General features: G+C 45.1%; 1 protein-coding gene across 1 annotated transcript; it reads left to right on the top strand.

Moving 5' to 3' along the window:
* Window positions 1–321: 321 nt before the first annotated feature.
* vopp1b (VOPP1 WW domain binding protein b) lies at window positions 322–17,712 on the top strand. The gene is made up of 5 exons (XM_068709591.1): window positions 322–564; window positions 9,418–9,476; window positions 12,559–12,636; window positions 12,874–13,007; window positions 14,010–17,712. The coding sequence occupies exons 1-5, from the start codon at window positions 514–516 to the stop codon at window positions 14,213–14,215; spliced, it is 528 nt and encodes a 175-aa protein (XP_068565692.1). The 5' UTR covers window positions 322–513; the 3' UTR covers window positions 14,216–17,712.
* Window positions 17,713–18,517: the final 805 nt, after the last annotated feature.

The raw sequence follows: 18,517 nt of genomic DNA, 5'->3' as shown, positions 1-18,517 counted from the left end.
TAATAATAATAATAATTTGAATAGGATACCCCTGCTTTAGACATTAAGGCAATAGTTTATGAATATGCTTTGTAGTTTTTCTTTTTGTGTGGGTTTTACAAGACGATATATCTGAGAAATATGAATTGTTCTTCAGTAGGCCTACAATAATGATAAAACATTATTATATAGAGTCAAATCGTGTGTGTTTGCGAGCACGCGTGCACGCGCGTGTTTGTTGGGCGGGGGGGGGGGGCTCGTGAAGGGGCGTGGAATAAGCCAACATCACAGGCTAATGCAGTGTCCCAGCATGCCATTAATCTCCGTCTGCGGACCGTTTTACCGACACCCAGGTTGCCTTCATCCTTCCTGTCACCTGAAGTATTCAGTGCCGCGGCGGCTCCATCGACTTTCTGGGCATCATCCCCGGTAGCGCGGGATGACACCGACACTGTGACAAAGGAGCGTCTCCTCCGCGTCTTTCTCTTCTGCACAAGCGGAGCTCGGCTTCCGCTCTCCCACCGGGGCGGAGATATGAGGAACCCGCTTGCCGGTTTAGCGCTGACATTCTGGCTGTTTCTAGAGGTGAGCGACGTCTGCCGTTGTTGTTTTTTTTATTTTATTTTTATGAGCGACGATCATTTCCATAGCTTCGGTAGACACGCGCGTTGGTTGAAGGGATAGCGTCGCCCTTTGAGTGCATTCACACGTAGGGACAATACGTCGGTTTCGTTTTGAGCCTTATCGGTTGCTAGCAGGCTCCCTTTGATGTAGCTCCGATACGTTCCGCCTGATATTGTTTTGGCCAAATTCAATTCAAAAGTAGCGTCATTTAACAGTCCTTCGCTTCATGCCAAAATGACACTCATCGTAGAGGACAATTTGAGATCTTTATCAAATGAATGACAGTGTGTGCTAACTTCGGCACGCGAGTGACCCATCGAGAAACACTTAATACATATATATGTCAAATCTGAACTTTTATTTTGATAGCACGCCGTTCCCTCTATTGTGAAGCAATGGATATGAAAAAGAACAAATAGAGATCAAAAGAGGATGCTGGCGGCTTGATATACACGCGTGGAGACGAGAGTGACGGGCTCTGTCGGAACGCCAAGTAGGCTACCTGGGATCCTGTCATCCTTTGTCCTTGTGCCCAGACCCCTGAAGCTGCTCACTGGGTTACTGGGCCTGCAGGACAAACACACTCACTGGTGTACAGCAGGAACCCAACTGTACCAATGATGTCAAATTAATGACTCGTTTCTCCATCATGTGATTCTTCCACATCTTGATGCATTAATACTTTTTTGTGAGTCCAATTTAGTGCCGTATATTTATGTGCTCCTGTTTCCCTAACACATGCACTTTGACGTCTCCAGATGAGAATGATTTTCGGTGGTGTGAACGTGAAGGACGTCATTGGGGATTTTAGGATATTTTTAACACGAATGAGGGGACGACAAAGAGCTCTAATTTTGTAGTTTTTGACAGGGCTCTGAAGGTAGCACGAGGTGGTCACGATCCCCGCTCTTCAGTGCCGCTGACATTCATGTCTGTTCCTGTATTATTAATACACATCATTATTATTTTATTTCAGACTTAGTGAGCACATCCATTTTGAATGCGAGCAGTAGGCCAGTAGGGACGGGAGCCCTTGAACCTTGCCATGGTTCTCTGTGATAGGCGGCTGACATTTGGTTCTTTTTCAACATCTTTGATCAGCAAAAGCGTAAAGCAATTCTTTCTCGTGTTGTGGTGGAAGAGCCTCGGAGACAGGAAGTAGACACTGGGAGACAACACTTTGGCCTCAAATGTCTCAGGGGAAGGGATGCAGGTACGAGACGGAGGTTCGAAACCCCCTTGGTGACGGTGGTTTTGTTGCCTGAACCTAGCGTTCGTTTTGTCGCCGGAAGCTATCTGTAGGTAGTTATTTGAAGCCCAACCGTGATGTTTGATATATTACATTTCGTGGCTATTTGACGAACTGCCGTGAGACGGTGTTGCACAGACGGCCTTGCTGCTGTGGCGCTGCTACGACCAGCCCTCAGCAGACCATCTCCACCGTCTGTTTTGGCTCAGATCTGCACACTCGTCACAAATCTCTTATGCCTGAAATCGGACAGAATCGTCAACTACAGTTGCACTCTGTTTCCAGTCAACTTGCTGGAGTGGGCGGATTTAAAGGTGTGGACCGTGTGGGCCCCGTGGAGACTCTGACAGCTGGACTAGCGGCTCAAAACAGCCATAGAGCATAGAAATTATGTTGCACCGCACAATTTTAGCCTTTTAATTCTTGTACAAATCAGTTACTTGATGATGATGATGATACAGAAGTGCATTCATATGACGGTTTGGAAGCTTAGTTATTGCGCCGGATGCATGGCGGTGAAAGGAATATCAAAGCCACACACACACAGAGAGAGAGAGAGAGAGAGAGAGAGAGAGAGAGAGAGAGAGAGAGAGAGAGAGAGATTCACCTGCATTACCTTCTGCAGTTGGTTGGTTCTCAGCATCACCTCTTGGTGGATGGGATCTACTTTAGGCTTTTAGCAGCTTCCTCCTCGCCTCTGTCCTCTACACACTGTTATTCCCAATGTACATATCAGGGATCAAGAAGACAGCATGGAAGAGAGGGTGTGGCTTTCTTCTTTATTGTCATTCATTTTTATAAAGTACGGTCCTGGCCTGTTTTGCGTGTGTACACAGTTAAAGCTTGTACCACGGGTCGAGAGGGCAGCAGGCACTGAGGGGATGAATGTTGTTCTGACTGACAGAAAGCTGTTCAGAGAAGGAAACACACTGCATCCAACGGCTGGGATTAGGCGCTCACCCTACGGAGCAGACGACTCCTCTAGAAAACGAACCTTGAACAGTGGGAATAAAGAGATGCTGCTAATAATACCCTTTTAGTTTGATGCATAAGGGCCCACTGCGTCTGTGGTAGCAATGCAAATAACAAAAGGTTTAGCCTAGCGTGACGTCTCGCTATTGACCGCTCGCTTTTTCCTCACGTTCACACCTGCTGGGGGGCTGTAATTGGCTAACGTTGTGGTAACGGTTATATGAAGCGTGTCGTCACCGATCACTCCTGAATCCCATTGTTTTCATGCGTCGTTTTTACACACAATGACATGTATTAGGTCACTAGTGTTGCCTGTCTGGGAAGGCAGACTCACTCCATTTGAAGTTAGCTCATTTCAAATGTCTAATAATTCATTGCTCTTGCTGACTCTGATAAAGCTTTGACTGGTGAAGTCAGTGGTCACTGAACTAAACCTTGCACCACCTGCAGCTTGTTCAAATGCTGAGCTTTAACTCTTGTGATTTTGATGTAAATAATTACATTTCCTGTTGTTTCTCAAATGCTTTTAGCGGGTTTGAGCTTTCCTAACGTGTCTGATGTGGAGATTTGACTTGTTTGTCAGTGGGAGTGATTGATTCATCCCAAATTGCTGTTGATATGTGATTGTGATTTGTGATCATCAAATCATAACTAGCTTAATGTGTATTTGCTGAATGAATTGATATGAAATGAGCTTTCATATCATGTTGGAAAGAATGACTCAAAATTAACCTCCGGTTCTAATAAGGTGCCTTAAACATGCATTCTCTTTTTAAGTCTCGTCTAAAATGACTCTACTTCTCTCTAGTGTCCACCAGGGGGCGACTCCTCTGGTTGTATAGAAGTCTAGTCTAAAATGACTCTACTTCTCTCTAGTGTCCACCAGGGGGCGACTCCTCTGGTTGTATAGAAGTCTAGTCTAAAATGACTCTACTTCTCTCTAGTGACCACCAGGGGGCGACTCCTCTGGTTGTATAGAAGTCTAGTCTAAAATGACTCTACTTCTCTCTTGATTTATTCCCTCAGTAAACATTGTAAACATGAGTTTATGGTCTCAATCTCTAGTTTACAGTCTTCTTCAATACAGCATGATGTTCATTTAGTACATTATGCTCCATTTAGAGTCATACAGACCATAATTGCTTGTTGAGCTCTCTTTGCGTCACGAGGCGGAGCTTTTAGGATGACTAATAAACCTGAGGTGGTTTACTGCTACCTGCCTTAGTCAGGGACTATGTGACCCATGTTATAATTCAATTGCTGTTAGATTTCTGTTTGTTTGCCACAGTAGAACTCTGAACTGAACCCATGGAAATATTTTACTGACTCTTTACATCTCCCAAAGCATTTGGGATTATTGTAGTTCCAAAACGTAGAGCGTGATTATCTCACAAAGAATAAGGAGGCTAGTTGTCTTGATGTTTTTAACTAAAGTAAGAAACATCCAGTTGATGCAGAAGGCATCTGAATCAGCTGAATGATATTGTAATTGCTTCTCCCTCGTGTTCCTCTGTTTGAATCATGTCTTCCAGCACAACAAAGAGAAGCTGTGGTCTTGATTTGACCTGTCCAGGCCACCGTATCCCTCCCCCTGCTGGAGCGGGCTTGTGGTGTGCAGCCATCCAGTTAATACACAGTCCATTTCCAGGCTTGCAAAGATATTGTTTCTGTGCCTATAATTGGAATATAATTGCATTATCATGCAGCTGGATGATCAAGGTTTGTTTCATTTTGGCATGGATGATGCGTCTGCAGTTCCAAATGTGAAAAGCTTGTGTGCATGTTTATGTTTCCTTTATTGGGATTTGATTTTAATGTGGCATGTTTTTAGATTCATGTCACATGACCGTCCAAAGGATGAGCGGGTATAACTGATGGATGGATAAAAAACAAGTCATCCAGTACAAAAAGATACGTACTTGTCTGTTCATCTTTTCAAACTGGACTACATTTAAATTCAAACATTTTTGTTGTTGTAGCCTTTATTGAAGTGTCAAACAGGAACCTGGTCAAACGTCTTTAAGTTTAAGAGTACATCTTTTCATGAGTGCTGTTGAACAGCTCTATTTCTCTCACACACGTCAGATTTACTTTAAAATGAACTCTTACAAATCAAAGTTTTACTAGATTATGGGTCCACACATGGTGGACACGTTGTTGTCTCACTCGTGGCTCTGCTGCTGGCTAGAGGACTGTTGGACTGGAGAGCATTTACGCTTTTGTTCGGTTACAGTTTCTTTGGGAACTTGACAATAGTTGTGCAGAACAAAATAAGGATTGATGAGAAAAAGAAAGTCCTCCTTTTTGTGTCCATCGCCTTTCTCAAAGCGGCAAACCGTGACTTCAAACGTGCACCGGACACGCCGCTCGCTGCTCGCTCCAGTGACAGCTTGCTTCCTCCGCATGTACGTAGGTAGGAGTAGAATTATAAAATGCAGAATTTAACTGCACCTGATCTCAGGCAGACCATCAGACTTAACAGGTTTCCTTCAGGCTTCCCGTTTCCTCTTCAGGCCAAAACACACACCGACTCAAATGATGCTTGTTGGTCTGTTGCTGCTCGCTAATGGTATCTGTGCGGTCAGCTGAGATCAATAAGACAGGAAGGATGGCGACTGGGAGGAGAGGAAGAAAGGAGTGAAACATAGAGTGGAAGAGATGAAGCGGAATGAATTAGGATCCAGCAAAATAGATTTCTGAGGAAATGAAGGCAAATATGACCATTAGGTGTTTTTTTTAAGGCTGATATTGATGCAGTTGTGTCCATACGGTCCAATTCTCTGTTGACCATTTTGATGCCGAGATATTCCCTGATCATTCCAAGTCTGCAAAGTGCTTGTTTTTGCAGAATCACTAAGATGTGCGGCTCGTTCCTGGCAGCGGGCGGCACAGTTTAGACCACGATGAGAGACTGAACTGCCCTTGACATGCAAGACGATGAGGAAGAAAAGATGAGTGCTGTAGCACACTGCAGGTTAGAAAGAATCGGCAAGTGACGGCCGCTACTCTGATGAGTGTGAAGGAGCGGAGCGGTGTTCAGTAATGTCTGACCTTTCACAGGGAGCCTCTCTATTGACCCGGCTCCTTTCACCATCTACACCGACAGCATCCGGCAACCTCAAAGGCAAAACTCAGCCTTGATCGCTACACACACACACACACACACACACACACACACACACACACACACACACACACACACACACACACACACACACTCCTACTTCTAAAGCTTTCATGTGCATTGTCGTCCCCCCCACCCCACCCCAAATGCCCTTTAGCCAAAATCCATCTGAGCTGCTTTTATAGCAGGAAAACACATTCTCCGGTTGCGTAACGGTCATTCTTGTCCCGCTGGAGCACGGAGGGACATTTTCCTCCGCGGTCAGCACTTACACAGAGCTCTAATTAGAGAAGGACAATAAACAGAGCTGGACGGTGACCACTGCTGGCACAGCGCCGGGAACCGGATCACAATTAGGTCCAAGCTAACGTTGATAGATTGCAGCAAAGTCAATAATTGTAAAAGTAAAGCTTTACGTGTATTTCTACAGTCATTTTGATATATTATACATGAGCCTTGGTGGTTTGGTCTTTCTGCCTGTACTGTACTGTACTGTGGTTTGCCGATGACGTGGTCCTCGTTCATCCTCGCCTACGCTCATCCGTCCGTCCATCCATCCAGCCAGAGATGACGTCGTTAAGTGAGTCACATAAAGGCTGATGTTGGCCAGAATATTGTGAGATGAGAAGCTATTAGATTGTGGGGGGATTGAGGGGGAGGATCAGGGGAGTTGATATCAGAGCCTGGACTGTTCACAGGATCCTCCTCAGTAGCACCGAGGAGCCAGACATTTGGTTTAAAACATTTACAACATGATCAATTATCCTCAGTCCAACATTAGAGGACAGAGAAGAGCTGCCCTGAGGGTTAGGGTTTTATTTTTTACATCCGACGACTTGACTTTGGATTGTATGGACCCAGTGGTAGAGGCTAAATGCTGACCCCTTCAGTTGCAGCACAGATATTGTACGTATTGATGCAGAGAGGAAGCCGGATAGATGGATGGCGCTCGCATGAAGCCTTAAGCACTTGTGCTGATGTAAAGCATTACGTTACACTCCTGGTCCCAAGAAGATGAATATGAATGACATTCTGTGATGTGACCAAACGTCTCATGGACACCGTCTACCGCACCAAGGTGTCTCTTAAATATATATATGTATGTATATGTACATACTGTCCTCAATGTTAGACATGGCCATCAATCAGTTGATGACACACCACCAGCGACCACGGTGATAGCAGAACACAGTCTGGACCAATGGAGTGGATGTGCATGGTGTCAGTGGGAGGGGACGGGATGCTCTGTTAAAAACATCCCACTGCCATCTTTCTCTCGCCGTGTGTGTTCCTGACATTTCCTCCCAGCTCTAGTGTCACAGCATGGTCCCGTCCTCCACCAGCAGGCCCACTAATAACCTATTGTGTTGCCATGTTGGGAGCCACCAAACGGCTCGACCCGGCATGTCGCCCTGCAGCAGAGTCAAAGATGTGTTTGGGCCCGTTTCTATCAAACCACTAGAAGAGAAGAGAAGTGAAAAGATGAAAGTTAAAATGGTAAAAGCTTCCAGAGGAGTCCTAAACCTGTTGTAATTATAAAGTACCGGTCATGGCGAATGAGGGCTGCCCCCTCTTAGTCTATTAGTCGACTAATTGGCCGTTTTGGTCGACTAAGATCTCTCAAGGGAATTCTCTATTTTGTATTTTATTTCATTTTTTCATTCTGGAAGATTTATTTCCAAGAAACCACCGAACCACACTGTCAACATGTTTATTTCTGCTGTGAAGTTGGATATTTGAACATGGGGGATATTCTATTCTATGGAGATTGACTCTGAACTGCGGTTCTTCTGCAGCTGTCAAGGATGCAGCTTGTGCATCAAATCATCAAGTCATTCTTCTCTGCATATGAGCTTTGGACAGCTTAGGGACATATTTAACAATTACACTGTCTCAGGAGCTGGATAATGAAAGAGATATTTCACTGCATATGTGAAGTCATATCCTGCAGCTCAGGAGGAAAAACAGGGGTTCACTAAAGGTATTTGGAATTTTCCCCAAGGCCCCATGAATATCCATTCCAAACATTATTGCAATCTTTCCCATTTAAATGAATTCAGGCCCGGCGATTAGTCTGAGCAAACATCTCCTATCATGTTATATGTCATTGTATATCATGGTAACAGTGTATATCACAATACAGTAATTGTTCTGTAAATTCAGTTAAGAAATAGTTTAAATATTCTGGATCCTGGTGCTAAAAAATGAACAACACATACTCAACCTCAAAAAGGATGTAAAAAACCCTCCGGATGGTTTGAAAAGGGCGATCACTTACTTTCAATGCTTGGCAGGCGATCGGATGAACCATCTGTCAATCAAACTCTTGCCGAAGCCAGTAGAGGGAGGAGGCAGGAGGGAGGAGACAGGAGGCAGGAATACATCTTTTCCATCTAGAGAAGTACTTTGCTCTTCTTTTACTGAAGAAGTACTCTCCGGTCCTGATAGAACTGATGCTATTAGCATCTACGCTAACAGTCGCCTCTCTATGTCGTCTCTCTCACACACACACACACACACACACACACACACACACACACACACACACACACACACACCTAAGCCCCCTCATGGGTTAGGGGTTAGGGTTTGGTCTGGACACAAAACGCGTTACTTGAAGTTTGACAGGATGGATTTTGTCGTGATCCTGTGAATCCAGCCTCCTTGTAAAGTAAAGGTAGCAGCGCAAAAGTGCAGAAGACCTTTTTGTGCTGCAGGACATCCGTCACCCGTTACCTTAACCCAGTCTGTGTGTAGAATCGGATGTGACTGAGGATGTCCTGATCACAGAGCTACAGTAGGTAAATCCAGTCCCCATCACATTGACATGATCACATGACTGTTGCTTTAATTAAGTGAGCGGTTGTTTTACCTGCAGATGAAATATCAAATGTATGTGCTCTCAAAAAGCTGCTCCCACTTAACTGTTACTTTTTGTTTAATCACCACCAGGAGTTATTAGAGTTTAGTGCAGGACGGTGTGACGTGAGGGAACGTCTCTGCAGCAGGATTCACTCCACCGAGCACGCTCTCCTCTCCACCTCCGACCGGCTCCTTTTCTCTCCTCTATCTCACCTTCCCTCTCTCCTTCCCTCCTTCTTCTCTCAAACACCCTCGGCTCATTCCGTCCTGCTTCTCTGCGCGGCGCAGACACGATAACGGTGAAAATCCTCCGCGCGCCGCTACGAAGCGGGCTGCGCTTTCAGAGGGATCGTTTCAGAGACGGTTAATGAAAGGGCGCTCTGCGGCCGGCCGGCGTCGGCTCTCTGTGCAATACACACACACACACACACACACACACACACACACACACACACACACACACACACACACACACACACACACACACAAAGGATGCAGGGGGGATCCTCGCTGAGTGTACTGCTCTGCATGCCATTGTGGATTTTCTTTTATCAAGTTAGACAAAGAATGTTTTCCTAAACTAATTGAATCCGTCTGTCTTTTACAGTGTGTGGAAGCCAAAAAGTACTGCTGGTATTTTGAAGGCAGATACCCCATCTACTTCATGTGAGTACCACAACGTTCCACTCCTACATAAGACCTTGAATGTCCATCATTATGGCAAAAGAGATTTGACAATTAGCACTTCTTGGCTGCGCGTGGTTGAGGATGAACGGCCAAGAGTCTTGACTTTTAGTAATGTTCTAAATCTAGAGAATGTCAACACTTCCGGTTTCACAGTAAAGGCCCACCCAGATGGCAACCTCTGGTTCTGCTGAGTGAAGCCAGAGCTTCATGTCTTACAGCTGCATTCTCTCTAGTGTCCACCAGGGGGCGACTCCTCTGGTTGTATAGAAGTCTAGTCTAAAATGACTCTACTTCTCTCTTGATTTATTCCCTCAGTAAACATTGTAAACATGAGTTTATGGTCTCAATCTCTAGTTTACAGTCTTCTTCAATACAGCATGATGTTCATTTAGTACATTATGCTCCATTTAGAGTCAAACAGACCATAAAGCAGGGGATGATTTAGGGGCGGGGCTTACTGTGATTGACAGTAAAGACGTATGCAGCGTCTCTACGTCACTCCTCCACAGTCCAAATATGGTCACTTTAGTTCATTGGATGCAAAAAAACAACAAGGTGACGACCGTAATCCAAGATGGCGACGGTGAAGTTGCTGAACTCGAGGCCTCATAACAGCAGTCCACAAACCAACGGGTGACATCACGACGACCACGCCCACTTCTTCACCACTGCTTTCACATTCATTCATTCATTTTGAAGCACAAGTAGAACGTGGCAATGATGATTTATATTTTGCAGCACCTTTACACATCAAAAGCAGCTCACCACATGTATTCATGTATGGACTAAGGATAAATGAACAATGAAAACAGACTTAATAAATGACGGCATGAGGCGGAAAACAGCATCGAGGAGACTGTGACCTTCCTCAAACCTAACAGAAGCGGTGATAGAAGCCTTACATTTGGATCAAGACTGGTCTTCCGCGTTAGCTGGAATACCGAATAGAAGCTGAGAATCTGCACTGAGCTGTGGAGCTCATGGGTTCATCAGCACGTGTGGCCCTTGTATCAAAATTCTAAGTATGCGTCAATGGGATTTCCAAACTTATTACTGCTTACTGGAGCTTTAAGCTCTGGCGGAGTGGTTTTAAGAAGTTCATTTCACTGATTCAGACAGACGACCGGCTTCTCCCACACTTCCAACTTTCATCCATCTAGCCTGCTCTCCTGCTACTGGCCATGGAGGAAGGGAGAGCACCCGGGAGGAGAGATTACCGTAGTGATGAAGACCAACTCCTCCTTCTTACTGTGTTTCTCCTCCACTGTGGGTTGTTTTTTTTTTTGGGGGGGGGGGTTCTCTTGTATATATATCTGTGACAAAGGGAGAATAAGAGCTTGGTGCACAGCGTCTGTGTCTATTGAAATCACATTGCAGCATTGCGGTTATTGTTTTGACAGCTTGGTGTTTCCAGGGACAATTGTTTTCATATTCAATTGAACAAGACTGTAGACGTGAATGAGCATATTTAAGCCAGGTGGTTGAAGTCAGTATAACGTGATGATACCTCTCAACAGCTCAGTTATTCACAGATGTAATCACAGCATCTCAAGCTTGGAGACTCTCAGGTTTGAACCCTTGTTTTAATAATACTGCAGATACTCTGGGGCCTCCAGGGACAGCGGCTGCTCCTCCCTGATCTAGTGTTGACATGTAGACAGGACTGGGAGTCTGAGGTATGCACTGTCATGCTGGCTATCCACAGTCATCTATCACACACACACACACACACACACACACACACACACACACTGTGTTAGTGCAGGTCTCCTGCTGCTCTCCATACGCTGATCAATCACAGTTGGCCTCTGTTCTGAATATTTGGCTCCCAGGCTGCCCGCTTGCCGTTTACAATGAAACCGTTTAAAGTTTGTTTACGAAGCAGAAACTGTGATGAATGGCAACATCAGAATCCGCTTTATTGCCAAGTAGGTTTTCACTTACAAGGAATGTGCTTTTGAAGTTTGGTGAATACAATAAGCAAAGTAAGAGAACGTGAGAATAACAGCAAGCACTGCAAGAGTAAAGACAGATGAAAAGGACACATTGACAATGTGTAATGTGTTCTTAATTGCCTAAAAGCAGCATGAAAAAAATAAGTGTTATTGCAACATTTTATTGCCAAAGGGGACGACGTTTTTCATCTTCTGTCCAGTGTAAAGTTTAGACTCAGCTCACCGTCACAATCCTCCGCCTATCTGCACCTTCTTTATCTTCATTCCTAACAAGTAGATTAAAATGTATTTTTATTGCTTCACAGATTTATTTTGAATGAAATACAAACTACTTGAAATAGTCATAAATCATAAGCTCCCCTGTGCATCATTTAGGATAACTGAATAAAATAAAAAATATCACCCTTGTGTAGGTCTTACATGATAAATCCTTCAATAAATACTTCACCACAACTGGACACAACGTGTCTTTTGATCGTGGTCCACGATAATAACCATATGGTTAGGATATGGAGGTGTAGCGGTGATGTAGTGATTGGAAGGGTCCCTCAGGAAGAGTCCCGAACAATGGACTTGTATCTTCTGGGTGAATCAACTTCCCAGTACGAACACTTGAATAGCCCTTATTTAAATCATTAGGTCCTACAACTTGTAAAATCCATTAATAGTACAAATCCAGAGTTACTTTCCTCCCTCCGTTCATTGGAAGGCTCAAAGGCTGGGAGGCGGGGTTAAAGGTCACGCTAGTGTGCTTGCTGTCTGGGCCCCATGGATGCAAAAGATCACTTGAAGATCCAGGTCATGTACATCTGGTTTGTATCCTCTGAAAGAACGAGGCGCTGCCTCCGACGGCGTATCCACTTCTCCTTATTTACATCCGGGTTCGGTCCCTCTGCTCCTGCAAAGAGAGTGCCGTAGTGTCCTTGAGCGAGACACTGAACTGCTCCTGATGATCTGATTGGCACCTTGCATGGTAGCTTCTGCCATCAGTGTATGAACATCTGTGAATGTAGCTTCTCGTGTTTGGTGTACTAGAACAGAGCTTCATAAAGCCCATCCCTTGTTGTCGAGGGTGTGTGTGACCTGTGGCCTCTCTCTTGTTGTAGATGCCGCTCCTATGAGGACTGCTGTGGGACTCGCTGCTGTGTGAGAGCCCTGTCCATCCAGAGACTATGGTACTTCTGGTGAGTGACAGAGAGACGGTGTCCTCTGTTGCTTCTACGTAGTACTTTGTTTTGACTGACATGAGTGTACCTCTGTGTCTGCATGCTGTGTTGCAGATGATACTTTTAAACAACATTTAATCATTGACAATGACGTTAAATTCAGACCCAGGCCAAAGCCTGATCTCCTCTTCCTGCTCCTGCCGGACGAGCCCTGGTGTGTTGATGGTGTTGGGTTGGTCTGTTTCTCCCGCTCAGGGTGCTGCTGATGATGGGAGTGCTGTTCTGCTGCGGTGCCGGCTTCTTCGTCCGCAGAAGGATGTATCCGTCCCCGCTGAGAGACGAGCCAGCCTTCAACGTCTCCTTCACCAGACACCCTGCCACCTCGCCAGGTACGGCAGGATTCAGACTAGTGAAAGGGGAGGGGCATGTGAGCGCTCCCCACTCATGGCCGCCGCTCTGCACTGAGCTCATGTGGCCGATTACAGCTGTTGTGGTGCAATAGACGTGCTCTGGAATTTGCATTCAGCACCTTTAAATACAATTCTAAGAATTGCAGAAACCACAGTACACAAACCACAACATGTAACTGCTCATTCAGAAAGTCCTGATTCAGATACAGACCTAGTCTCAGACATCTTTTTACTCGTCAGTCCCACATGCGTCTGACGTAACGGAGCTGTCTCCACCAGCCACTAACGCCTCACTCAGCGCGTGGATGAAAAGCATTTGTGCAAATAGAGAACCTGAGTTCTAAACACTGGAAGTTGTTAAAACAACGTTGAAATATTGGCGGAGGTGGAAAAGTTGGTTCCCTGTGGATTGATTGCAATAGAAACAGACTCAGTGGATGAATCATGACGTACGTAGAGCATGTAACTGAAACATCACTCCGGCTTCTCCTGAAGAGACGGAAACATCCCATCTGTGTGGAGTGACGAGGAGAACGTGACCGGAGCTCTTTAACGATGTCAATCATTGACTTTAATGACACCGACCGGAGAATTACTGTAGCTTCACCAACCTTTGCGTAACGGTAGAGGACGGAAACCCTATATTTGTTTTCCGCTCCACGACCTGAAACACCGTTTAATCTATTTGGTTGCTGGTAACTGCTAGCTAGTTAATGCCTCAGATTTAATCAGATTTGCTCCATTTTTCTGAGCGGAGAAATGCAATAATTGTCATGTAATTTATTCATGTTGCTCCATACCATGATCACATGGCACACCCAAAACACGCAGAGAGAAGTCTGAAGTATAACGTTCTGTGATGTTTTTGTAGAATTTAAACAAGAGTTTAAGTTGCACCTCCTGGTACCAGGAGCATCCGTTCAGACCAGTACTGTGCGAGTCTGGAATAAAACTCAAACCCGTTTCTCCTTTTCTTTCCAGTTTCCCAGCAGCCGGGGAGCATGCAGGGCTTCGGGGTCAACGGGATGACGGGTGGCGACCCGGGGGTCACCCTTGCGCACCCGGCGTACCCACCACAGCCTGGCTCCGCCCATATGATGATGGGCTCCTACCCTCCGCCTCCGTCCTACTGCAACCACCCGCCTCCGTCCTACGAACAAATATTTCAAAACAGCGACAAGAAGTAACTTCTGCAAGGTACTGAGGAGATGGAACTTGACAAGTGGGGAAAAAAAGGGAAGGAAGGAGGCAGTGAGAGGAAGTTCAGAAGGAGATGAAGAAGAAGTCTGCTGATTGTTTTCAACTCAACTTTTTGTGGATGTAAGAACCCACGCAATGTCTTGTCCTGTGGAAAAAGACCAAGAGAGGCCCAGTAACCAGAATCTAGACACACACACACACACACACACACACACACACACACTCACACACTCTTGCTTCATCTGCTCCTGATTTTCGTGGATCCATCTGTACAGCGATCGTGCCGGCCTCGATGAACTCAAACCCGTTCAGGTTCTGGATTCACCCCACTGTCAGCTGTTCTCCTCCACCCTCCCGATGCAACGGCAGCTGAATCTGAACAGAAAGTCATCATGTGTTAGAATGCTGGATACGGTTTGTCTTCACGGAAAGCGTTGCAATAACTGTTTAGGAATATTCTCAACTGAACAGCTGAAAAGTGTGAGACATCTCTGTGCAAACCGTCCCTTTTCAAAGGATGACACCAGCTTATTTTCCATCCAGCATTTTACTGCAAGATGGTGCCCTTTACTAAATGATGAGTTCTTGATGCATTTTTTATTACAGAATGTGTAGCCCTGTTCTGTAACGACGTAATGAGCTGCTCCGGCAGTCACCGGCTCATTCTCCTGATGAAGGAATCAGACGAGGACAGATTGTGCCCCTGGTTCACATGTTGGTGGAAGATCCCCCCCCCAGCTGTCACTAATGAGATTATGCTTCCGATGTTGAGTTCGTGGTTCACTCCAACGGAACCGCCCACTAAAAGTCGCTTCACTTACGCGGGGAGGCAAAGTTTCAGCGTCGAGTTCAACTTTAGACTCACAAATTTGCGCCGCTGACCGAGAGCGAACCGGATCGACGGCGCTGACGTACAGTAGCTTCATCCCAAAATGTGGCTCATTAGCTCAGTTGCATCATTTAGGTTTGCTTCGACAGCTTCACATTTAAGAGGCGGGAGTGGATGGTAGTAGTACATCTTTAGAATGAACTGGGAGAGCTTTATCTCCCACTTCTTATTGAGTGAAGTGGTTTACATTCGTGAACAGGAGCTATGGTGACTGACGAGGGCTCTAGTGGTTAGCTCACCAGCTGCAGCAGGTCGCTAACCAGTCCTGCTAACAAGGTTGCTACGTCACCAAACTTGTTCAAGTCAAAGAGTCAAAAGACACCACCTTACTGCAGCATATGTTCCATGTTGGTCCTTCTGCATGGACGGACAAACAGGATGTGACATCACACGTTATGGAGAAGCATTCAGCTCCCATTGGAATGAGTCAGTAAATATGTAAAGGGCCGTATGTCCAGATGTTTGACTCGTGCGGAGTGAGAGGAGTGGATGCATGTGCTCCTTCTTCTTCTGCTGTCTGGCTGTAGCTGATGTGGTTGTGGATGTGAAGTGGATGTGCTGTGTAGGAGCTGCAGCAGTGGTCCATGCTCCTCCATCCACTCGGCTCATTGCTCTGAAGCACGGCCGTTGCATCTCTCCATGCACGCTCAATGGAAACAAATAGAAGGGACATCAAGAGTCGAGACGGCATGCCTTTCTGTTCGGCCGGTCACATGACCTGGACCGGATTTAACTTTCGGTTGTTCTCCTGCTGCTACAAACATCGGAAGTACATTTAAGATGAAAAATGTCTCATGTTTTTGTACTAAAGCATCCACTGTTACAGTTTGAGACATCAGTGTAGAGGTATCTAGAGGTGAGACACATGGAGCTGTGTCTACAGTCACACTTAACCACTGGGGCGTGACGAATAGAGTTTACATTTTTAATGCTATCATACAATATCCAATATTACGGCTCTCCCCTCAAACAGTGTGTCACGGACCTGCTGGTATAAGCATGCTGTGTACTGTGTTCTATGATGCTTCACTGCCCCACTGGTTGGGTTCATCACCGCTTGTTAGTTGGCTCACGTTTGTTGTTTTAGTACGGTGTGTTTGGCTAGCCGCTAACGTAGCTAGCAGTACACACACACACACACACACACACACACACACACACACGATGCTGTTGTGCTGCTCACTGAGCTTTATTCTGTTTGTGGCGAGATTGTACGACGCGTCTTATATGACGACTTTGAGTCAATTGCCTGCTGACTGGTTTGAGTTTGAACGAAGTGTGTTTGACTGCGCCTTACAGTCTAGACGGGGGGTTACAAACGCGTGGGTTGTATTCATTCAATCACACACTGCAGCAGTGGTCTGAAGTCCACTGAGAGCACTTTTCTAGTTCTAGATATCTATAAATAGCCATGAAGTAAGGAAACTTAATCCCACACTATTTCTTGTTCATGGTTTTGAATGCTGTGTGCTGCGTGTCGGTGCGGCGCTGTCCAGGGTGCTGAATGGGAGCGGATCAACACCACGTGTTCCTCTTCTGAGCCGCTTCTTTTCACTCTGGCTGAGAATAGATCCGCGCTGACGAGGGCAGCACCGTTTCTATTTTCATCAGTTTTCATTTCCCTTCCTTTATGAAGCTCTCAGCGAAGCCCCGCCGTTTGTTTCATATGTTGTCATAGGTGTCCGTTTATTCACAGGCCTTTATATGAGCAGGTTTGTTTCTACACAGCTTCTACTATTCTGGGATGTTTGTCGCTGAAGCTTTCAAGGACTCCGACATGATATTTGGGACAGTGTACCTTTGAAAACCAGTGTGTTGTTTTTACACTTCTGTATTTGCACAGATTACACAACTGAGATGGAACATCTTAATTAATGATCAGCGGAACCTTTAGACAGAGCCAAGCTAGCCGTTTCCCCCTGTTCCCAGTCTTTATGCTAAGCTAGGCTAACTGCCTGCTGGCTGTAGCTACATACGTCGACAGTGATGAGACCGGTGTCGATATTCTCATCCAACAACAAAGTAAATCCGCATATTTCCCTGAAATATTGAACAAAGTATTTCCTGACTCTACATCATGTGCTCACGGAGCCGTCTTTGCCCCGATGAACAGAGCTTTCCTCTTTCCTTAACGGCCACGCCAGCTTTAAAGTCCTAATATCTGCAACATTCTTCCTGCAACACATTAGGAGTTTTATGGATCTGTCTCTGTGAAGTATCAAACTGACTGTATCCTAACTGTCACATAAAAGAAGCACAGAACGTCACCATGACTCGAGTTTACTTCTGGTTCCTCAGCTTAGTGTTTGTACAAAGGTGTCATCTGAGCTCCAGAGTGGACAGAGATGTGGTGTTCTTGTAGAAGAACGCCATGACTGCACTTTTGTGGTGCAATAAAAACCTAGATGATGATGATGATGATGATGATGATGATGATGATGATGATGATGATGAGGAGGATGTGGTAGTTTCAAGAGGCAGCATAGCTGTGTCCCATCACTCTGAAAACACAAAGAGCCTCCTGCAGAAACATCGTCATCGTTTTCTTCTGAACCGCTTCAATCACAAGAGCTCGCTGTCAAACCCCCCCCCCCCCCCCCCCCCCCCCCCCGGTCTCCATCACGCTTCATTCGTAGTAATATTGTTAATACGCAAACAGAGAAACTGTGGAATGTGTCAGCGGTTCTCTTACATCACTGGTACGTACTCATCAATCTGTGTGTTTGGTTCTAACATTGAGGAGTTCATGAGCACTTTGAGTTATTGTATTGACATAATAAATAACAGGTTTAAGAGCTTCTGAACAACAGGCTGTTGACAAACACTTTTGATTTTTTTAAAGGGAAATACACATGATGGCTCAATTTATTTAAATACAATAAAACAAACGAAAATAGAACATGTGATTAAATCAAGTGTTGATCCTATTTATGGATGAATATGATCTCTGTCTCTGTCTCTCTCTCTGTCTCTGTCTCTCTCTCTGTCTCTGTCTCTCTCTCTGTCTCTCTGTCTCTGTCTCTCTCTCTGTCTCTCTCTCTGTCTCTCTCTCTGTCTCTGTCTCTCTCTCTGTCTCTCTGTCTCTGTCTCTCTCTCTGTCTCTCTGTCTCTGTCTCTCTCTCTGTCTCTCTCTCTGTCTCTGTCTCTCTCTCTCTGTCTCCCTCTCTCTGTCTCTCTCTCTGTCGCTCTCTGTCTCTCTCTCTGTCTCTCTCTCCCTCTATATATATATATATGATATATATATATATTATATATATATATATATATATATAATATATAATATATATATAATATATATGTATATATATATATATATATATATATATATATATATATATAATATAATATATATATGATATATATATATATAATATATATATATATATATATATATATATAT

The sequence above is a fragment of the Cebidichthys violaceus genome, unplaced genomic scaffold, assembly GCF_023349555.1.
Source record: "Cebidichthys violaceus isolate CVI_PGR_0920_01 unplaced genomic scaffold, fCebVio1.0.p SCAF_15, whole genome shotgun sequence".
In the NCBI taxonomy this organism is placed as follows: domain Eukaryota; kingdom Metazoa; phylum Chordata; class Actinopteri; order Perciformes; family Stichaeidae; genus Cebidichthys; species Cebidichthys violaceus.
Note: the sequence above shows the minus strand (reverse complement) of the source record. Positions and strands in the feature narration are given on the sequence as shown.

Excerpts from the sequence above, each read along its gene's own strand:
- vopp1b (XM_068709591.1), top strand. The coding sequence starts at position 514 with ATGAGGAACCCGCTTGCCGGTTTAGCGCTGACATTCTGGCTGTTTCTA. Across the intron at positions 565-9,417 it reads CATTCTGGCTGTTTCTAGAG|TGTGTGGAAGCCAAAAAGTA; the intron begins GTGAGCGACGTC and ends TGTCTTTTACAG. Across the intron at positions 9,477-12,558 it reads AGATACCCCATCTACTTCAT|ATGCCGCTCCTATGAGGACT; the intron begins GTGAGTACCACA and ends CTCTTGTTGTAG.